The sequence below is a fragment of the Cryptomeria japonica genome, chromosome 10 (assembly GCF_030272615.1).
Source record: "Cryptomeria japonica chromosome 10, Sugi_1.0, whole genome shotgun sequence".
NCBI classification, from domain to species: domain Eukaryota; kingdom Viridiplantae; phylum Streptophyta; class Pinopsida; order Cupressales; family Cupressaceae; genus Cryptomeria; species Cryptomeria japonica.
The window spans coordinates 375550258-375574803 of NC_081414.1; the positions used below are offsets into that span (position 1 = coordinate 375550258).

General features: G+C 37.6%; 1 protein-coding gene across 1 annotated transcript in view; it reads left to right on the top strand.

Moving 5' to 3' along the window:
* Positions 1 to 24546, top strand: part of LOC131075859 (cyclin-C1-1) — a 180545-nt gene that overhangs the window by 46924 nt on the left and 109075 nt on the right. The window contains exon 4 of the mRNA XM_058012776.2: positions 23389 to 23433. Within this exon, the coding sequence (XP_057868759.1) occupies positions 23389 to 23433 (45 nt within the window). The remainder of the gene's footprint in view (positions 1 to 23388; positions 23434 to 24546) is intronic.

Genomic DNA, 24546 nt, shown 5'->3' on the forward strand with positions numbered 1-24546 from the left:
ATACCTGGGGTTTGAGTGGTTCTTCCTCTCCTAGCCAGCTCTGAAGAGAATAGCTTATCCCTTACTCCCTCATAATTTTGGAGCTAACTCACAATGAGGTCTCTCTCCTCAACATCGGGTACCATCCTCTCAATGCATGTACTGAGGCCCTCCATGACCTCTCCATTTGGATCTGAGTAAGAACCCCCGAACCTAAAACGAGGGTTGAGGAAGTACCCTGCTGCATGAATGGGTTGGTGGAGCTGATTGTTCTACCTCCTATCAACAATTTCCCAAATGGGATCAAATTTGAGTCTATCCCCCTTGTAGTAATTTTTGATTGACTCCTTGGCCCTATCCATGGCCTCATAAAGATATCCCATTGGGGTTTTATCCCCATCCACCAAGCGAAGAACTCAAACCAAGGACTCTGACACCTACAATTGAAAAATACAAATTACAAAAAGATTAAATAATGAAGTTACAAATTAGTAATGAGAGACTTGAATCAAGAATAATTAAAAATTAAAAATTAAAGTTTTGAAGTTACCTTCACAATCTCTGCAACCCTTTGTGCAAATTGGCTGTCGAAGACTATGCATGCGACAGTCTCTCCTTCAGGATTCTTTGAATAAGGTGAGTTAAAGAAGGCTTTGCAACGTCAAGAAAATCGTTGCAAACCTTGTGACACCAACTCTCACCAAATCTTTCCCTTGGGTTTGCTGTCTCATCAAATTTAGGACCCAAGGGTGATTGTATATATATTTGGTGATCCTCCTTGCATCTTCCACAACTGGAGTCACCCACTCAAATTTTCCTATGTCCTCCAAAAGAAGGTCAAGGACATGTGCTGCACAAGGTGTCCAAAAAAGAGTTGGGTGCCTCTCTTGGAGGATTCTTCCTGCAAAAGAAGAATTTATTCTTAAGATAGATGCAACCAAGTAAAACAAAGCCACAACAAATGAAAATATTGCTAATGCCTAAAGGTGATAATTCAAAAGGATTCTACTTGTTGACACATATGTTGCTGCATTATCTGTGATGATTTGCACCACATTCTCTACCCCCACCTCCATGACGACATGCTCCAACATTCCAGCCAATGTTTCTGCATTCACCTTGTTGGAGGCATCAACAAATTTTAAGAACACTATATTGTCCTTGCAAGCAACCAAAAAATTGATGATGGTGCAGTTCTTGCCATCTGTCCACCCATCATAAAGAATGGTGCAGCCATAATTTGCCCATTCAATTTTTTGTTCCTCCATCACTTCTCTTGCCCTAACAATTGCATTTGTGAGCAACCTGTAAGAGCAAAGTGAAATTAGGTCTTAGTACACAATTTTGATTTAATAAACAAGAAATCTAAAAAATAATTAAAAATGAAATCAAGTGGACTATGTAGTAATTTACTAACCTCCCACTCAAATCCTTGCGAGAAGGGGCCTTGTACCCCTTTCTTGAAACTGTCATAGCAGTCACCAAATTCAGCCAATAAGGATTGTCCGCCGCATTGAATGGAATGTTGTTGAAGTACCAAAAATCAGCTGCTGCAATGTCGGTTTTCTCATGTACCTCCCTATTCCATCCAGTGGCTTCTAATGATGGTTGTGCTCCAGGTGTGTTCCTGGGCACAAAATAATCACTTATGGACCCTAATCATAATGATGGAACAGTGCCAGGTACTCTACTAGAGGAAGCAAAAGTGATGGGCAAGGTGGTGGTGGGATTGCGGATACGTGGGGCACGCCAAGAGCCCACTATGCCCTCAAGTGCTTCTTGTTCCTCTTCAATGTCAACATAAACACCTTGAGATTCAGCTATGGCTGATCTCATGGCTAGCTTTGCCCTCTCCCTTTGCAATTTCTTCTCTTCCCCAGCTGCAAGTAGGGCATTCGTTTGTCTTTTTATTTCTTCATTGGTCCCAGGGCATGCTCTAGCATCATGCCTGTTTATTCCTGCAAGGTGATATTTGAGGCGGTTGATGCCTCGATGAAGTATTTTCTCACACTTTATGCATATAACTGACCCAGGATCGGGTCCCTCATAGGCATACCTCCATGCCCCATCTCTAGCACCTTTAGGACGGGTGCCTATATATCCAGATGGGCATGGATCTAGTGGCCATTCCTCCCTTGCCATGATTAATGCTTACTTAACCTACACATACAAAGTGAAAAAAAAAATTAACATTTTAGTTAAACAATTTAGCAAACTATCTACATTAGTTTAAATAAATTTAGACATCATTCAAAGTTTAAAAAAAATAAAATATTAGGGTTTGAATTTTTTTTTGAAAACTAGAGATTCTTCAAAAAAATTGTGAAAATTCAACAAAACTTGTCAAATCTAGTGTTAAATCTTGTGCAAATAACTTAGAAAGGATTTAGATTACCTAGGAATCATTTCTAATTCATCTAAATGCAGCAAAAAATAAACAAATTGTTTTAAAAAAGCATAGGAAAAAAAAACTAACCTGGGAATCTGATTTTCCTTGAAAAATCACTTCAAATCCCCCTCAAATCCACTTTAAATGAGCAAGAATAGTTTGAAATCTCTTTGCTGGTCACTCTTCCCCCTTCTCACCAAAAAACCCAGCTCAAAAAATGAAATGCAATGAACTTTTGACGTTTTTTCCTTTTGTGCTGGCACGGCCAAGTTTTTGCCAAAAACTCGCAAAAAATTCGGCGAGTTTTTGGGCGAGTAGAAGTCGTAACTACTCGCCTGGCCCAAAAACTCGGCGAGTTTTCGGCGAGTAGTCCATCTATTGTCTGGACAATGAGGCAATTTTAATGTTGGCATAAGACAATGTATCCTCATCACTTGTACCCTACATTTGCTCATCCTCACCATCAGAAAAGACCTCTATAAGATGTGCCTTGCCTTTTCCAAGGCATCTATGACCTGGTTCTCATGGCTCCTTGCATGAGAAACACAATTTCTTCCTCCTTAATTCGTTCCGTGATTCATGATCCATCTTAGGTGGAGGTGGTGCACTGGGTAACTGTGAAGATGAACTCTGAGAAGGTTTAGAACCTTCGGAAGATTTCTCGTTCTGCTGAAATGTTGAAGGTGGAGGTGTGGTGTCCAAGTCCAAGGTAAGCTATATAGCCTCCTGCAAAGTCTTAGGCTTCAAAGCCTTGACTAAACCACGATATCTCTTATGAAGCCCCTCTATGAAGAGCATAACTACCCTCCTAATAGGCATCTCAGGTACCATCATTGCTATACGCTGAAATTCATTAATATATGTATCCACATGACCCGACTATATCAGGAGAGCTAAATCCTTGTAATAAAGTACCACATCTTTCCTGTCAAATCTGGAAATCAGCCTCTCTGTGAACTCTGCGTATGAATGAATAAGAGCATGATTCTGCGTGACCAATTCATGGTGCCACCAGTCATATGCGATACCTTCCAAATGTAGGACAGCAATCCGAATGGCCTCATTTTCAGTCGTGGGTTTCAAGGAGAGGTATATATCTAGCTTGTGAACCCACGTTCGTGCACTAGTGGAACCACTGCCATCAAAAGTGGATAAAGTCAGCTTGTCTGTAGCCTTCTTCAGATCATTATTCCATTGCTGTCTGGGTCCCCTGTCATTCTGTCCCCTCATGGAATCACGGCACTGCATACAATATTGATGCAACGGGAATGCATCTCTAACATGTGCCAGTAGACGTGCCCACTCATCGCTGGCAGCCATAACTGTGTCTGGAAGGTGATTTCATTCTGAGGCTCAGCCAATGGTGGTACATCTCTAGAAGTGAACCGTGGGAGCATAGGTCTATCCGCTGTCCTAGTATGGGTCCTGTCCCTCCGTGGTGAGATGGATGCATTACTCAGGGAAGATGGAATTCTGTTGCTGCCCCTACTTCCTGCAACTGATACTGTCCTGCTACTGCTTCTGTGCCTTCCCCTATTATTTCCCAAATCCATTCTGTCAAGTGTGCCCTGTAACTTGTTGATTGCTTCAACAATTCTTGGCTGTGCTTCAGCCAAGCTCCTTATAATCTCATCAGGATTGAGTGGAATCTATCTCTCCTGTCTGGGTCGGCTCCTCTATCCTTCAGGTATATCACCCATATTAGTCTCCAAGGGTGGTTCTATGACAAAATTTAAATCCACTCTAGGTCTCCTGCATGTGTAATATCTGTAGGTACCAAATCTGCCCCGCTACATAGAATTTCTCTGATGACCCCCAGGTTGGCAGGATCATCGCTCTGATACCACTGAAAGATGCCAACTGAATCTTTCCCAAATCTGATAGGTTTGCCAACTGAATTTTTCTTTGACCAGCGAAGGTTTTGTTTCAGTTTTGAATGAATTTTGTGGTTTTGTAGTTTTGGGGTTTTTTACTTGAGATTTGGCAATGTTGAATAAAAAACAAATACAATACACCAAGAGAAATTAACTGAAAAGAAACTTCGGAGTTCTGACTTTTATTACCAGCAATTACAAAATCAAATGAATTCACTACTAATTGCATTTAAAACCAAAATTGGCCTACCAGGATTCCTAAGCTTGCCTAGATGAGCTTCCTCATTTGTTTGAACTGAAGAAATTATTGAATTTGGTGCTTCCAATGTGGATCAACAACACCAATGAGTTTTATTGGTCCTAAAATGAATTACCAAAACACAATAATAAAGAATATTGCTGGTCTAAGTCAATTCTGAGAATCTTGCCAGGCACAGCCCCTTGAAAATGACACTTTTCCTGAATGAATTGTTCATACAGGTCTTATGCTTACTAGATTCTCCACACAAACCACTGATCTGTTGTTCTGAGACCCTAACCATGAATTCTGGGAATTTTATGGCAGTTAAAACTCTTGTATTTATTTCTTATGGTCCCCAGGCAAGAGATGATGGTACAGCCTTACCTGGAAAGGTACGATCTGCATAGAAGAGGACTTTACTTGTTGGATAATCACTGCAAATTGCTCAGATCAGAAGATTCAATCACCTATTTGCTGATACTGTCCACAAAACTCCTGAATTTGACTCTCGCGGCTTGATTGGAGTTTGCTTGTAGGTGCTACGTGGCTGTCAAAGACTGGATGGGCGTCCAATCTTACCAAGAATAGGGGTTTTCGTCCCTAGCTGCCAATTTCTGAGGATTCACTGCTGCTGCAGGCAGAAGAATAATAAATTTGAACGAAAGCATAGCAAACTCCAGCCCCACTCATTGCTATATCCTCCTCAAACTGTCACGCCAAACCTAAATCCTCAAGATTCCAAGATGCCTATGGAATCTTCTAATCACTTAACCCACGCCAAAGAGAAGGGGTCAATGCATCATGAGTAATTTGGTCCCTTTTAAAAAACAAACATTAGCCTAGATAAAAGTGCCATGGTGTAATTTAGTATTTCAACTTATAAAGTTACTTTTTATTAAAATTTTCTATTTATAGAAAAAGTAACTTATAATCTTTTATAAGCTTTTAAAAGCTTATAATATGAACCTTATTAAACAATTCTTCACCAGGCTCCAATAATTGACTAAGTATAACTCCTCCTGGTAAATCCAACATTTCCTAACCCCATCATTTGTCTGCGGAGATGACTAACAGGCAAATCTAGAATTCTTTAGATATCACTAGAAAAATGGGGACATTGCATCTTCATCATATATGCCCTTTGGCAAGAGACACACCATTTCACCATTGGCACCCTTTGAAAGAGTGCAACTCTTCATTATTTCTGCCCTTTGAAAGGGACACAACCTTTCACAATCAAGTCTGCACTTTTATTTAAATCAGATCTGCACCTCTGATTCTCATTATTCCCCCCTCGAATGAGGTTTTCAACAGTAGTTATTGTAATATCCCCTTTAATTGGACCTTGGAGTATAATTTAATGATTAAAAGTGTGTTGTCAAAAATAAGTAAACTTCATGGCAACTAATTTTAATTATTTAATAAGGTCATAAAATAATTAATTCCTAAGGTTTAAGTGACCTCTTATGTCGATGGAAAATTATAAGACGGCCACTTTATTATTTCCTAGGCTAAAGTTAAAAATGAAAAGAGAGGGAAGTTGAAAAGGAGAATTTGTAGAGTTTCTCAGAAGGGTTATAAAAGAGTAGTGAGAGGCACATTTGAGATGTGTAGAATTTATTCATTTTCTTTGATTGTAACCCTGTGGTTATGGAGTTTGGAACTCGTTCCATCTCAACCTCTTGAGGATGAAGAGCCTCTTGGGATGATCAATTTCGGTGGTGAAAGATCACACCCTAACTGGTGTTTGGTGGAGTCGCTCAGATTTCACAATTGGATTCAATGATTGAGGTTTGCAATTTGTGAAATATTCATCGAATACAAATTTCAGGTTTGCAATTCAGGGTTTGTGGAAGTCACTGAGTTGCTTGTCTATGTGCTTTATATTTCCTTTTGTTGGTCATAGTTCAAAAGAGGAATAAATAAGATTTAAATTAAGATTTCTTGTCAGAGTCTTTGAATAATCAAAAGGGATAAATATTCTTTATTTTGCTGGCCGCATTATTTCTATTGCAAATTGTGGATATCAATATTATTTTTTTGGTACACCTTATAAAAACATGATATGATTGTTGGAGTCAATTGAAATAAGAGAAATATTATTGTTTGTTGGTGTGATATCTCTTTGAAGACTATGCATCCTTCATATAAGGGCATAATTTCTTAAATTGGTGGGACTTTGTTGGAGTTGGTATTATAGAGGTTGAAGATTAAACATCCTAAATATGCTTGGTATTGAATAAAGAAAAAGATTAAACATCCTAAATATGCTTAGTTCCTTATTGAGTGTTGGGTTGATTTTTTTCTTGAGCACGGCCTTATCTTTCTCATGTGGGCTTTTCTCTCTAGCATAAAACCCTTGACTAAATAGGTATCTTCCTGACATGAGTGTCTTCTATTGCTAACGTGAGCACTTTGAAATCGTGGCTTCTTCTCAAGTCCATTTCATTCAACATAGGAGATTATAATTGGTGCAGGAATATTGCTGTGTTTTTATATGGAACTTTGTTGCTATTCAATTATCGTGGGTGCTAGTTTTCTTGGTGCGGCTCCTGGTGTGGATTAGCAACACGTACAAGTTGGTATTTGGCTTTCATCCTTTGGGGTGAACTACTTCTTTCTAGATGGTCACTTCTTTATTGGTGCATATGTCTTAAATCCCTAGCCGTCCCTTATTATTTGCTGGACATGTGTATTCCAAATCTGGTGCAACTTCTACTTGAGGCTTAAGATATTTTATGGCATGTGGGATTCATATTATTAGTGCTGCTGGGTGTTTTTTACTTGGCACGAGTTTTCTGTTCAAGTCGTGAGTATCTTGGGATGTGGAATTTATTTATATTGCAAGCTCTTTTCTTTATCGTGGGGATCTCTTCCATTATGGATTTAGTGTTTTCTTTGTTGTGGTGTGCCATCCTCTTATTTGGAGCTTAATAATTGGTGTATGCCTCGTTTGACTTCAACACATAATTTCTTTGGTTTATTGTTGAACTGTGGGAATCTCATTTCTTAGGCATAAACAGTTACTTGGCGTGACATGTATATTGTTGGTGCTTCAATTTGAAAGGCATATTGACCTTTGAAATCTTTGAAGACAAAAAGAAGAGTTGGTGGAGGGGATTAATTGCCTGGAGTTTATGCAAGAGCAAACTGAGGTTGTCTTGCTCAACAGTTACAAAGATTTAAACATATTCACAACTGAGAATTAAAGTGGTGTGTTTTGTATACTTATTGTATATTCTCTGCCATCTAATATCAGCAGCTTTCAACGCTGGATATTAATGTTTGTCTTATCAATTGTAATTTGTGCCTCCATACAAATTCGTACAATTTTATTCTTGCTATAAAAGGTCAATGTAATGTCCTCGTTTTTATGCTTTCCAATTCTGATAGGGTTGGCCTATTCCTGGAGGTTTCCAGTTTCTTAGAGAATGTTTTGGAGTTGTCTGACACTTTATGGGGTGATTTTGGGCAACTAGTTTGAGACTTACTATTTTTAGTAAGTATTAGTTTTGAGACCGTTTGGTCAGTTGGGAGTGTGGGCTGACTTACTATTTTTAGCAATTAATATTTATATTAACCGCTATTTTTGGCAGCTAGCCATAGTTCAGTCTCCTCCCAGCTTCAGCTTGCAACATCTTCAGTGAGCAGGTTTTGTGTGTACCTTCCAGAGCTCTTTTTGGGCACTTTTGTTCATACTATTTACAGTAAGTCATTAGATGTCATGGGTATTTTTGGATAGTCAGTTTCTGCAGAAGTTGATAGCGTCATGGTGATTGGAGTTTTATGGATACTATATTAAATAACGTTTTAATAAAAAGTTAAATTAAATGTTTAACTTTACGTTATTTAATATGATAGAGTGACTTTATGAAGTAATGTAATAAAAGTGACTTTATAAAAGTTTTTATAAAGTGGCTTTTAATGGTGCTTTGGGACACATGGATATTATAAAATATTAAAAGTCACTTTTAATATAAATGTGCAAACCCTAATTAGGGCGTTGGGATGAAAGCATTATAAAAAGGCTCTTGGGAGCTCGTTTGAGATGTACGTGGTTTAGTTTATTTTCTCTCTGAGAAGGTTGAGAGCTTTGGCTTTCATTTATAGGAAATTTGAGGATAGAAAGCCTTGGAGTCTTGGTGGATTGGACGAAAACCCAACTTCACATTGAGAGGTGAATTCACCTAGGGTTCATCATTGAGTATATTTGCAGGTTTACATCGTTCTGGAGCTTCAACCAGCTAGGTTTTGAAGTTTATTTGCAGGTGGAAGACATTGCTTCAGACTTGTAGCTTTTATTGCCATATTTTTCATGATACGTTGGACGGCTAGGGTTTGGCATGCAATTTTTGAAGATTTTGAAGCTTTAATGAATGTTGAAGGCTTGCTACAGTGATGTGAATAGTGCTGATACGGTGTCATGCTACAATAATGCTACAATGATTCATATTTCTGCTACAGTGATGTGCTTAGAGCTCCTATTCCATTCTTAGCAGGATAATAAGGGAAGTCTTATTGCTGCAGATCTTTTTATAACATTTTGGAATCATATTTGAAGAGTTCCAAGGAAGTTTCAGTCCCATCGTTTGGGTTGACACTCCCTTTGCAAGCTTGGAAGCACTGCTGATATCTTCTGAGCATCATTCTTAGGCATAGAAGTTCCCTGACAGTCTATGAAGCATGAGTTTCCAGGTCTGAAACTGTTCAAGGAGTTTGACTTTGTTTTGGAGGACATTGATACCTCATTGTCCTTGGTATTGGTCCAAGGATCAACCTCAAGAGAGTCTCAAAATCACAGCTGGTTGCTAACAGCAGTGCCACTATTATTGCAAGCAAAATTTTCGACAAAATACCCACATAGCTGAGTGGGTGAAAGAAGTGGAAAATATTACAAGTACAAATCGGGTAGGTCATTACAGTCAGATCTTATATTGTCGTGAGTAATTATCTCTACATTTATATTCGTTGTTTCTGTTCTTTATGCAATTAATATCATCACCAATTCCTTTTCTTGAATGTATTAAACAAACAAACATAGTAGACCTACAACTTTGAAACAAAGTAGCAGCAATACTGGAAACTCGCAAAGTTCAGAAATAAGTATTTTATGGTAAGAGAAACAGTGGTGTCAGGAAAGGGTCCTTACAGTGGTATCAGGGCTGGTGATCTTGCCAACCTATTGAGGAAAATTCAGATTGATTTTTAAATTAGAGCTTGGCATCAAATGACAGACAGTGGTTGGCCAAAGTATTATATGAAGCAGGTAGCAACCTCAGCATTCAACCTCAACCAAGGGATATTGTTTTCAACACCTTGAATGAATTAGATGGATGCTTGTGCATAGTAGAGGAGTCACCTTCAGAATTTTGTAGATAGCTCTTATTCTTCCAATGACTTCGTTAAGTCAACATAGGTGGTTGAGGCATTTGGATGATGATATAAGCGTAGTGGTTACTTCTTGTTTGAGTGAGATCATGAGGATTCTAGCACCTCAATTTCCTTATGATGACAACACCATGGAGGAGGTACTTCATTTGATGGTGGATAGTTTCTTGGATTTTGATAGACATCAAAAGTATTCATTATTCAAGAAGTGTTTCCATACTTAAAATATTCGCTGAAGTCAAATTAAGTAATTGTAGTGTTGTAAATTGTAATTGGTACAATTCACACCTCATATTTGTGCTCCTACTTTAGTGTGTCCTATCTTCATCCCCCCCCCTAGGCCTGTTTTGGTCCCTTTTGCTCTGGATCTGATTTCACTCGGTGGCATTGCTAAGTGGACCCAATCCCAGGGTTATACCCCCTTCATTTATTGGTTGTTTGTACTCTTTTTCGAGGACAAGGGCTCTGTGGCACCCCTATCTAGACTAGGGTGCCATAGTGCTCCGATCCTCCTTAAACAAGACCCATTTTAAATGTGCGGGGCATTCCCCATCCCTAATGGATTTTGGTCCCTGTGGCTTCATGTGACTATTGGAGGTCGGTGTAATCGGTAATTTACCTAGGGAACCCTATATAAGGACATCCTATCAATTCATTTTAGACCCGGAAGCAATTGATCTCTCTCATACCCCATCATTCGTGCATCCATCAAGCATTCTCAAGTATTCAAGGCAACATTTCATCCCATCATATCCTTCAAGCATCATGGAGCAAAGTCACATCAATCTTCATGCAAGCATGTGTATTTGATTAGGCCATTTATGTTCATGTGTTTGCCATGCTATTGCATTCAACATTCGTGATAACCAATCATTTGCATCATCAATCTTCTATCTACCATTATAGATCTGAGGTATAGCTTCCAACATTTACATTCAATTCAAGGTTAATTCTTAAAACGGGGTTTGACCTAAGGCAACCCCCTATCTACAACCCTTTTTCTCTCTTTTTGTATATGCAAGAAATTGATTCAAGAGTTGTGATCGAAGATTCCGACAAAATTGATGGCGACGAACAGGTTCAAATTTTGAAAGAGTGAAAAGTGGAGGACCAGGGCGACCCACCACCATGGTCTCGAGAATTTTGCCCAATCTTCCTACAGTGGATCCTATGCGTCTTCCTGATTCGGAAAAGATCCCATTTTCCCATCATAAATTTACAGGACTGAGGTGACCTACCACCTGGGTCTCTGTTTGTGGATTTGTCTGACATCTGTGGCATTTTGTTATTACTATTTCACTTCAATTATACATTGCTTTGCCCTAAAATTTACAATACAAATCCAATTTCAACTCAAAAAGGGGAGACAAAAAAACGAGTGAATCTAATCAGTATTTTAGCCCTTTTTCTAATTGAATTGTGGCTAGATCTATTGGATTCACCCCCCTTTTTCAATGTATTGGTTAACTAGGTAAGATTAGTGGTTTTATTCTCTTAATTGGTGAAACCTTAAAGTTTACCACCAACACATTTTGGTGAACCCAACATTTCTTACATTGCATTAATTCTGATTTTCTTTTTCAGATCTGATTTGGGGCGTTTCATAATGGAATTCACTAAATTTGATAGGTTTGCTATTTCACATGTGATTACTGTGTTTCTTAGTTATATTTATCAAAATCATGTGTCGGATAATGGTGTCTTTCACTTTACATTACTTCATTTCATTCATGGTACTCTTGCATATGGCATCATTAGAATTTCAAAGATATTTCTTACTTGCAAATCATCTCTTAAAAGTTTTTTTTCATGTTGTATGCTGTTTTATGATGATATTTTTAAGAAAATGCTTTACATATGTAGATCACATAAAAGCTATTGTAGATAGTGATAATCCTAGACGTGACATTGAAAAGGCTAACAATTGTACCTCTCCTAGGTTATCCCATGAGAATGAGGAAAGAATCAATACTCCTGTCAATGATCTCTCCAATGGAGAGCAAGTACTGAAGAGCAACATGACACCATCTTCTTTTCATACACATACTCTAGTGCAAGGAGGGCAAGGTCAAAATGTTGGTGTATCAATCTCTCTAGATCCTCCTTATTCTCCTAGAACTTATCTTAATCATCAACATATTTGTAGGCAAGATGATGCTATGCATTTCATTCATGATCTTTCTCCTCACATAACATTAAGCAAAGATGAAGCCTTAGATGATAAGGATCCTTCTTCCCAACCTACCAAAGAGGACATGAATAATGATGATAGAAAGGAGAATTTCCCTACAAGGGATATTCCTTCTTCATCTAATTATCTCTTTGGCCCTTCGACTTGTCCTTACACTACAAATTTTGAAGAAATTCATAATGAAAGTCTTTCTTCTCCACAATCAAGAACTTCTTATGAAGTTGGATATGATATGATTTCAAAACAAGGCTATATAGGACAAGGACTTGGAAAACATGAACAAGGAATTAAGATCCCTGTAGACCCTCCCACACAATTTACTGAAGAAGGCTTGGGATATCCTAATTCTCAAACATCTATGGAGGATGCTCATAAGGTTCAAATGCTTGAAGAGTATTTTGCAAGTCATAGAAACTATCTTCCATCCAAACATGCTTCTACATCAAGTAATCCTCCTTTACCAATTCTTTTACAAGAGTCAAGAAAAAATAGCTACAAGAGTTAGAGATTGAAGTATGATAAGCATGTTATATTTCCTTTCATAAAATACAATAATAAGAACAAAGAAGGTCATGAGTATTGTCTTTTTCATTGTTGTTATTCTCATTCTCTTGGAAATTGTAAAGCTTTCAAAGAATTTGTTCAAGACCAATATGATTGATCTCACATAGCTCTTACAATTGATCTTGCAATTTTTTTTGGTGAAGAGGTAGTGCCTTAGCACTCCATTCACCTTATTATGTTGCTCCTCATCCTATGACATTATTAGTTTAACTTTATTGGGGGCTCTTTGTCATGTGTGGTGATGCATCTTTAATCTCAATCATACTTGAACAACAACATAATTCTTCCTTGTCTCCTTGCTTGGGGGGCAAGGATAGTATATTCAACTCTCTCTCTCCTTTTCGAAGATTGCCTCTTCTTTTGAGTTGTATTTTTCATAACTTGATGTCTTTTCTTGCATGGAATTGTCCTTCATGCAAGTACATGTGTGTTCCTTGGTTAGGACCTATTCTTTGCTTGAAGTGGTGTATCTTTTATGTATAATCTCTCATTTGAAGGAGTGTAATCCTTCTCTTTGTCCCTATGCTTGGGGGGCATTGATTCTATCTTCTATCTCCTATCCTTTCTAAGGATTCCACTTTTCCTATGATGAATGATGTTTGCTTATGATAGTGAAGTTTTTTGTTTGCTTAGGGATTCTCTCTTATGAAAGAGGTGTGTATCCTTGGGTACAACCACTTCTTCAGTTGACGATGTATGTCTATTATAAATGAACCCCACTTAGGGTCAAAGGTGTGTTACCCTTCATCAAGAATCCCTTTATCTAGCAATAGGAGGAAGGTGTGAATTCTTGCTCTCCTTCCTTTCTTTTGGTCAATGATGTTATTTTTGTTCAAAAGCTCCTCTTGGAGGTAGGTGTCTTTGAGCAAATGTCTTTTCCTCCTCCAAAGGATTCCTTTTATACTTGTTGCAAGATATCTCTTTTACAACTATCTTTTCCTTGCTTATAAGAGTCATGCCTCTTTAGCTTGGATTTATGTACATTGTTTTCTAAAGGACATCTCCTTGGTGATGAAGGTGTGTGTTTCTAGCTTCCTTAAGACATCAACATATTGCTATGGTGACATCTTAAGGGGGGGGGGGAACACATCGTGTCCTCCTTGTACCATATTTTTGATTTCGCATGTCTTATATGAGTTGTTGCATGCTTGAAACCAAACCTAACTCTTAGACCGGATGCTTCATTCTTGAAACCAGATGCAATTCTTTTATATGTCTTATATGGGTTATTGCATGCTCAAAACCAGACCTAACTCTTAAACGAGATGCTTCATTCTTGAAACCAGACGCAGTCCTTTTATATGTCTTATACGAGGTATACATGCTCGAAACTAGACCTAACTCTTAGATGAGATGTTCTCGAAACCAGACATATTTGTTTTTCAAATGCATGTCTTATATAGTTTGTTGCATGCTCGAAACCAAACCTAACTCTTAGGCGAGATGTTTAACTCTTGAAACCAGACAACGACATATGCAGCAGGATGAATTGACTAGCATAACGCAGCTTGCTAGACCTTTCAACTCTTCCCTTTTCAACTTTAAGGTAGGTTGACTAGCATACCATAACTTGCTAGACTATTCAACCTTGTGTGGCATTTTTGAGTTGAGTGGAACTAGCATAACACAACTTGCTAGACTATTCTGACCTCCTTCTCTACATGAATCACACAACATAACACAACTTGTCTCGTGAGTATTCATGTTCCCATTGATCACCTAGCATAACACAACTTGCTAGCTTGTGGGTTCCACGGTCTCTCTTGCTTTTCTTCTCACGGATCACCTAGCATAACGCAACTTGCTAGCCTGTGGCATCCATGTTCTCTCCTTTCTCTTTCCCATGAGCTCATAGCTTTGCTACATGTTGGATCATGGTTCATCACTTGATGCATGCTCTTGCTCTTTTCATGTGACCACTTGTGTTCTTGTAATATCATTCCAAGAATGAGATTAATGGCTGAGACATTTTGACTATTGAGGTCTCTTCAACTAGTTGACTTGGAACTTGTTGTTTTTAGTACTGACCCCTTGTTGTGTGTCTTGTCTTTTTTTGTCTTTGTTTGGCTTTGTCTTGTTTTGTGTGTCCTTGTATGTGACTGTGTGAGTTAAGATCATAAGATTGGGGGCTTGGTTCCTTGAAATTAGTGATGTCTTTGTCTCTTTGTGACCTCGCTCCTCTCTCTCTTCCTTATCTTTCTACTTTAACTGTGAGTATTTGCATAGGCTCATACTCCCGTTAAAGTGGGGGCTAAATGTAGCATCGTAAATTGTAACCGGTACAATTCACACCTCATATTCGTTCTCCTACTTTAGCGTGTCCTATCTTCACCCCCCCTAGGTTCATTTTGGCCCCTTTTGCTCAGGATCTGATGTCACTTGTTGGCGCTACTAAGTGGACCCCATCCCAGGGTTATCCCCCCTTCATTTATTGGTTGCTTGTCCTGTTTTTGGAGGACAAGGGTGCTGTGGTGCTCCTGTCTCGACCAGGGCGCCATAGCGCCTGGTGCCCTAGTCCTCCTTAAATAGGACCCATTTTAAATGTGGGTGGGCATTCCCCCTCTTCGATGGATTTTTGTCCCCGTGGCTTGATGTAACTGTTGGGGGTCGACCTAAGCAGTAATTTATCTAGGGAACCCTATGTAAGGACATCCTATCAATTCATTTTAGACCTGGAAGCAATTGATCTCTCTCATACCCGATCATTCGTGCATCCGTCAAGCATTCATCATCAAGCTATTGCAAACAACATTTCATCCCATCATTGTCCTTCAAGCATCATGGAACAAAGTCACATCAATCTTCATGCAAGCATGTGTGTTTGATTAGGTCATTTATGTTCATGTGTTTGTCATGCGATTACATTCAACATTCGTGATCACATCTAGAGAGCATTTGCATCATCAATCTTCTATCTACCATTATAGATCTGAGGTATATCTTACAACATTTACATTCAATTCAAAGTTAATTCCTAAACTGTGGTTTGACCTAATAAGGCAAACCCTATCCACAACCCTTTTTCTCTCTTTTTGTGTGCAAGAAATTGACTCAAGAGCTGCAATTGAAGATATCGATAGAATTGACGTTGACGAACAAGTTTAGATTTTGAAGGACTGAAAAGCATAGGAGCAAGGCAAACTACCACCATGTTCTTGAGAAATTTGCTTGATCTTCCTATAGTAGATCCTGTGTGTCTTCCTGATCCGGAAAAGATCCCATTTGCCCATCAAAAAGTTATAGGACCAGGGAGACCTACCACCTTGGTCTTGACAATTCAGCTCGAATTTCTAGCAACTGGTTCTGATTCTCTTCTTCTTAGATCTTTGTCTGTGGCTCTTCTAACATCTGTAGCATTCTGTTATTACTGTTTCACTTCAATTATCCATTGCTTTGCCCTAAACTTTACAGTACAAATCCATTTTCAACTCAAAAAAGGGAGACAAACAAACAAGTGAATCTAACTAGTATTTGAGCCCTTTTTCTAATTGAATTATGGCTAGATATATTGGGTTCACCCCCCTTTTTCAATGTAATGGTCTCTTAGGTAAGATTAGTGGTTTTATTATCTTAATTGATGAAACCCTAATTTTACCACCAATACAGTAATCTTATGCTAGACTTCTGCTACGTATGAGTTGGTCAATAGTCTATTCAAACAATGTGAGGGAAAGTGAAACCTTACTTGTTTAATGAAGAGCAGGTGGAAGAAGAGGGGTTCAAATGAGAAATTGTTGATGAAGAAAGTGCCTTACCTCATGATGGATGTTTGATAGAACCCCATGATGACTACTTAGAGGTGCTGCATCTATAAATGCTGAGGATGAGTGCAATGAAATTGACAAAACAACAGATTTGAATACACATGTAAAGCTATCCAATGAAGTCGATGACACTAATACAAATGTTGGTTTAGCGGAGATCATTAATGTACTTTCTAACGATGAGCATAAAGTTGACAATAAAGATGATGGTCTCAAATCAGCTAATGATGATGATTCTTTTTCCATTTCAATGACACCAGTGGCTTTTGGTTTGATTTCCAAACCAAGCCTATGTAGAAATTTATGAAATTCTTTTAGATTTTAATGATATTCTTACTCCATCTCAATAACCATGCATAGAGGATGACATTGAAGGAGCTGATTCTCTTAAACACAAATTTGATTTTTCTTTGCTTGAAGCTGATCTAGAATAGAGTCCTAGTGATGTTTATGATTTGGATTCGCAACTTTCTATTGAAGAGGAAAAGGAAGAGCCATTGAAGATTTGTGACAGCCATGGACACACAATTGAAAGGTGTGAGACTAATTCTGATCTCTACATGCAACATAAAGGCAGTTCATCATCTTTGTTTGGTCATGACTGTAAAGTCATTTCTTGCTATTTCCTGAATATGAAGTGTGTAACAACCAAAAATTCTAGAATGGAAAATTTCATTAACTATTAACTATTCTACTGAAAAGAATTTCATTTCAATCATGTTCAGCTGAAATTGAAAAAGTTATTAACTAACTTTAACTTCAACTAACTAACCATTTCTGCAGAAAGGAAAATAACTAACATCTAATCAACTTTAGATTTTTAAGAAAAGAAAGAGAAGGGTTAAGCGTTTATAGAATAATGAACTTTCTGAAGAATAGATGCTAATCTCATTACAACTGGGAGAGGGAGAGCATCATCAAGGGCTTTGCCGCCCAAGCACGGACATAAGTTCCCCGTGCCACTTCCTATTGGAAGGGCCCGACCTTTCACAAGGGTAGCAGATAGAGGATAGAACAATTGCCATTAATCCTTTGAGCCTGGTGTTTAGAATATACACTAATTAACTGGTTATACACTATAGGTACCCCTGAACTTGCATGACACTCTGGCTAGTAGTGTATTTGACTCTTGTGAACTGACATACGCATGCTGACTGTAGCACCACCTTGGCTAAGGTTTCATAATAAGCACGTAGAAGTGCATTCAATGTCCACCACCCTTACTTGGCATAAGGAATGAAAGAGTTGCATACTTGCAACTTACCCTTGGGTCCAACTGACCATTAAAGTAAATTACAAGGTGGACAAAGGTATAATCCTACCATAGGAATCAAACATAAGTACTTATTTAGCTCAGGGTACTAGGTTTTATCATACTAAAGTCCCAGTCTAGAGAAAATCACAACGAGCATCACACAAAGACTGAGTCTCAGAATTACAAAACAAAGTTATTCAACATGAATATACAAACTCTCTCTTACTTCCCTTATGACGGTTTAGACAAGCTTAACTAGCTGTACATGATTACTTTATTTCAAGGGAAAAGCTTTAACCAGAATAGATTGAACTTCCATTTTCAAATAACATTCACAGCAAGAATAGACTTCACGCAATTCACATCACGAAGTAATGAACATTCGGTTCTCTTAACAGTGATACCATATATTGGTACACTGCCTTAGGTCCTTGGTGAATACAACCATGCATTCCGGTTCTCAACATTTCGTTAAGCAAGCAACAAAAAAAGCAAACTATAAGCTCTAGAACTCTTCAACTTAATCGCTTAGTCCAAAATTCATTTAACTTTACATATCATGATTCAACTCTTGATCTTTTTACAATAAGAAACTAGCTTCAAATATACATTCAAAACAGAGATAGATTAAGTATATCTCTTGTCTGAGAATTTAGCAGAACAAACGCATACACCAGCTGAGCTCAAGGTAAATCAGCTCGAATGCTGAACAAATACTAACAATGCTTCCAAGCTACAAGAAAACAACACAACAACGACTTGGTATCCCGACCTCCCAATGCTTCTTTCTCAGAATAAGATCGGCTTACCAAAAAGTTCAAAATTACAGAGCATTATCTGAAAACATCATTGATGTCTTTTACACCATAGAAACAACAACCTCGCATTATTGTTCGAGTCTACCATAAATACCAACGCAGTGGCTAATGCCAAACACAAGCTTGGTAAAGAAACACCGACCTCGAGACAGCCAGGGAAGTGATGTCCCTACTGTTACACAAGAAAGCTTCTGCCACAAAGGTGGTGGTTTCCTCGACATGCTTGTTGGTGGTCACCGAAAATAAGAACCATTACCAATGTGATACTTCGCATAACATAAACATACCAAATGAAAAGATGGATATATTCATATCCATACACATCGCTTATCACATACGTGTGTGGATATGGATATGCATCAAAACAATATCAAAGCATTGAAGATGCAACAATGAATATATATATGTATATCTCGAACATAATAAGAGAGAGACAAAATAAACAAGAACACTCAACATCAAGAAATAGATTCAAACCAAGGATACCGGACCACTCAACTGTACTAGGGTGACAAGATTACTTTAGGTCAACACCAACAAGAAAAGTGGAACAAACCTTACTTAACCAAGGCCGTTACGCTCAAGGTATATGTCCGAATTTTCCGGACTCAGGACTCAATGGCAATGGTCTTTTCTAATATCTGCGACCATCTCCTTGATGATACTCTCCCTCCCTCCTGAGGGTGTTGTGGTTCCTACAAACACTTGATCACAAGATAATTCAGTTAGTCACATCTTAACCGTATTGTCGAATTCATAAAATACTGCTTACTAAATAACTTCATCAATCATTCTCGTTTCATCAATCAATCATTGTCATTGATGAGCTAGAACAAAGCATAATAAGTATTTTCCAAAATCAAGAAAGAGGGATGTAATTTATTCCCCCCCTTGTGAATCATCGTCCTCGATGATTATTTAACATAAATCAAAATTCCAAACATATAAGCAAGTTCATTATTTCTCATAGTGATAATTGAATGGTTTTTAAATAGATGAGGAAACTTCTGAAAGATTTCTTCATAATCCTCCCAAGTGGCATTTTCTTTTGCATACTGGTCCCACTGGACCTTGCATTGCATAACCTCACGGTTACGTAGGCACAACTTACACACCTTGAGTATTCTGAGTGGTTCGATCAAAACCACCCCTGGATCTTGCACCTGCAAGGAATTCCAATCAATCATGTGCTCAAAATCTGCCACATACTTCTTAAGATATGAAACATGAAAAACATTATGCAATCGGGTGAGAGGTCGTGGTAGAGCAAGTCTATAAGCTACATGGTTAATGACCTCCAGGATTTCAAAGGGTCCCACGCATCTCAAGGCTAATTTGGAGGCCTTTTGAAACTTGATGAAACTTTTTTGAGGTTTTACTCTGAGGACCTTCTCCCCTATTGTAAATTGTTTGGGAGTCTGTTTTGCATCGGTGTAACTCTTATGCCGATCGTTAGCTTCTGCTAACCTTTTCATGATCAGCTTCACCTAATTTTCGATTTCCATGAGCATTTCAAGACGGAGGGTTATTCTGTCCTCTAGCCTATCCCAATTGATGGGGGTTCTGCATTTCCTTCCATGTAATGCTTCAAAGGGTGCCATTTTTATGGTGGATTGATATGAGTTATTGTAAGCAAATTCTACAAGAGGAAGGTATTCTTCCCATTTATATTGCTGATCCATCTTTGCAAACAAGAAACCCTCACAGTTGCAAACTATTTGGCAAAATGATGATGTTGAGAGTACAAAAATTTGGTAAATCTCAGTGAGGGTTTTATAACTTTTTACACTACAATCTGTTATAATTTATTATCTTGATTATTAAAGGAAATTTCTCAGGTACCTTGTCTTCATATACAAACCAACAATTCCTTCAGGATGTGTGTTTCAACTAAGTTACCAGTTCGGGTTTGGATTCAGGTTCGGATTCGGGTACGGATTCACAGATTCGGCAATTTTTTTCTTTTCTTGGGTATGGGTACGGGTTCGTCCGTATATATACATGTCATATATTATATATATGTTTAAACATCAAAATAATAATATATATGTTCACAGTTCAAACTTCAAACATACAAATATGAAACATACAATATAACTTTCCCATACAATGATACTTAAATGATAACAGATAAATCATAAATCATAAATCATAAATCCATTTTTGCCAATGCCAATAAATAATCTGATATTAATATATCGTAAATGTAATATCATATTCATAATTTGCAAAAAAGATAATATTCAAGTTTCAAACTGATTCAAGTTTGTTTATACATTTTTGACTTTTTTGACCTATAATTTTCATGTTTGGTTATACTTTTTTGACTTGTATGACCCATGGGCCCCGTTTTTGGGAACCCACAGGCCTTGGTTCTCCCGGGTCCACCTGGGTTCTCCCTGGGTTCCACCCGGGTCCTGCCCAGGTGGCTGGGTTCTCTGTGGGAACAGAGAACCCAGCCACCTGGGCAGGACGCGGGTGGAACCCAGGGAGAACCAGGCTCGGACCAGGACCGGGCAAGAACCAGGGCCTGGACCCAACCTTTTTCCCCAAGAACCGGTATCTGAGTGTTTCAAGTTTCAGATCACAGAATCAAATATTGATCTGTTAACAATATTGCAGCAGAATTGGTCTTTGATCTATTCCTTCAGGTATAGCCCTCTAGACAGGAAAAAACATCCTCGGTATAGCCCTCTAGACAGGAAAAAACATCCTCACAATGCTAAACATTTGTATTCCACTGAGCCCTCTTTTAGGGAAATGGGACTGGCTGGGGACATGGAAATGAGGAGCATGAATAAGGACACCTAAGAGTACCCCCAAAATCATAGGACCAATATTTTAAATAGAAGAATAATGTTGGGATGGGAGACTGGAGTGCAAAATGTGTCTTTCTGGAGCATAGCTGAAAATTAAGCACCAATAGAAGCCCCTTGAAGATTTAGTGGAAGATTAATTTGCATTTCTTGAAGATGCCTCTTGCATAAACTCTTGGCCTGATGGTTTGTTGTTTGTGGGTTTCTCTTCTTGATAAGCTCATGGAAGACCTGTATCTTGTCACTTTGTTACACTTAGGTGTGGGTGTAACTGTAATTTCTGAGTTTATAATTTGGCTTATGGTAATAAAGTGTGCTAAGCTTGTGAATAACGAGCACTGATTGTATTAGCAATTGCATCCTATATGAGTTTTGAAGTGCATGGACACTAGAGATGTGCTTAATCCTCCTAAGGCGTGGCTGGGATGGTGAAATGGGGACTGCAAAAAGGGAACACTTAAGAGCAGCCCCAAAATCCTAGGATCCGTATTTGAAGAGGAATATATCATGGATGTGGGACTGTGGGGTGCAGAATGCATCCCTGTGGAACATGGCAAAAATCAACAACCAATGGTAACCCCTAGAAGGATGAATAGAAGCTCAATCTGGATTTGTCCTAGATGTGTCTTGCGCAAGGTCTTGGACTTATGGTGTGTTGTTGGTAAGTCTTATTGATAAGCTTGTGAAAGAGCTGTAGCCTTTCACTATGTTGCATCTATGTGAGGATTTAGTTGCAGCTTCTAAGCTTGTATGGATTGGCTTGTATTAATAGAGGTGAGGATTACCAAATCTGAATATCAATTATTTTAAGTAACAGTCATTACTAATTTAACTTCACTGTGCCAGATATAGAATTGAAATTAAAAAAATAAAATAAAATTCCATACAATCTTGGCATTTAAACAGCAGTGGAAATGATCTGCTTGAGCACTGTAGATATCTTTACTTGATACATACTGTATCCATTTTTGTTGTTGATCTGCATACGAAAATCAATTTGAAACAGATCCATTGTTTATGTGGATCATACGAAAGTGGATCTGGTATGCAGCTGTGCTATGCATGTTTTTATGATGTAAATAAAAATTTAGAATAACAAAGAAGTTTCTCTATAAAAATATCTGTTCTATTCATTTAGAAATGCACTGATGTTTGAAGGTATAAATTGACTGCTTTTTGCAGTTAAAACAAATCCATTTAGAAAATTAAATTTTAAATTTGCAGTTATTGTGCTGACAAGAACTACAATGAAGGGACATAATATGTGGAATGCATCTCAAATTTACAGATATGCCACGTGGATGAAGGATTTGAGATGGAAAAATTTGATGTAGAAGAGCACCAATTAATCTTGTCTTTTGAATCTTGTAGAGGATCTTCTTGTAGATCTAGCTATCATGGCTAAGAAACATGGGAAGAATCATATTAGCTTTCATCTTAGGTCCCTGGCCTTTGTAAGTTAAAGTGATACTTTTTTTTTTATCTCACATCGCTCTTCACATCTTTGGCACTTGCCATATGTATTTATGAACTATAAATTTAATACCTAGTTTCTTGAAAACTTGAATTTAAATGGTGTATGTGTTTTGGTCTATGGATGTATGAAATTTGATTTATCATTTATGACATTTGAGAAGTGTTTATTGTATTCTGTGATGGTCTAAGTGAGAATGTAAATATCATCGAAGGAAATCTTTGAAACTATAATATCTGTGGATGAATTTATATTATTTTTTAAAATTTATTGTGTATATTTACATTTGTCCAGCAGATCAGGACACAAAGTGGAATGTGACTTGGTTCTCTAGACCATCATATTGAGTCTGAATAGAGTGTTGTTACCGGTAACAGTACGTGTATTGTGCTTTGAGATCTACCCCTTAATGAGATTTTCTTGATTCTTTTCTACTATTGCAGCTTCACAATCTGTTAGTGAAAATTGAAGTGTATAACATGTTGAAATAATTTCTTTAATTCTGTAAAGCATGAAGTTCAAGCAATCACACCTTTATAGATGCATTGCTTTCGAATTGTTTTTTGCTTGTTACAGCATTTTTAGAATTTGGACAGCTCGAAAATTTTCATTTTTATTTTATGGGATGCTTTCAGGGTTATAGCTACAGCTGTTACCTACTTCAGACGTGTTTATACCAGGTATGTTATTCTTTGCTATTTATTAATGAGTTTTATGAAATCAAATCTTGAAACTTTACTTTTTGTTGTGTGCTTATGTCCTTGCTCTGGGCTAGGCAATGGACAAGTCAAGGATGCTGCCTTCAAATATCGCATATCAAACATATTTAATGAAATGATAATTGATTGTTGTATTAACAAAGGAGAGGAATACTCCTTATATAAGCAATTACAAAAGATTTTTCCATAACAGAAACGATCGAGAACTAAAGACAAAATAGAAAGATTCTAAATATTAATTGACTTACAGAATAGAAAGTTACTAAAAACTAGCTAAATGACTTAAATGACCATTATAAGCTAAATATTACAATATTACTTTAATACCCTCCCTTAATGGTCATTCTATTAACTATTATGTGTTGATGCGTGTTTTGTGACACTTGCCAAAATAGAATAAAATACCAAGTATTCTTTCCTCTCTTGAACAAGGAAACCTCAAATGCTAAACGATGTGATCAAATAAGGCAACCTCAAGGTTAACAATGCAACTTTGCAATGGATAGACTTAATGAATGATGTGATTTGCTGTTCTAACAAAGGGACTTACGCTTTTCACTGGAATTGGAATACTTAATTGACTTGAACTTCTAATAAAAGACAAAATGGATAAGGGTTAGAGAAATCTAATCTAAGAACCTAAGGAAAATGAAGATAATGGATAGTGCTTAGATAGATAAATTCCTCATGGAACTACTTTCTACTTAACCAGAGATAGCTCACAACACCATAGAAAGAGTGCAATGTTCTAAGGTAGGGAAATATTTTCATATTGCAAACATTCATCCAAATACCCTATGCTAGTGCAATCCAAAATGAACATTTACAATCAAACTATTGCCAAAATGAGGTTTAGACTAGCCATACACTGCAATTTGCAATCAATAAACTACAAATGGTAGGAACCAAGGAATTCATCAAATATCTTCACATATCTCCATTAAATCAATGAACTTCAACTAAATATTGAGAAGTAGAAACCATGCAAAATGTTGAAACAACACACAAAGATCCGACGTCTTCAATGAAAATTTTGTATTCATTTCAGCATAGTCTTGGCAACAATTTCTAATC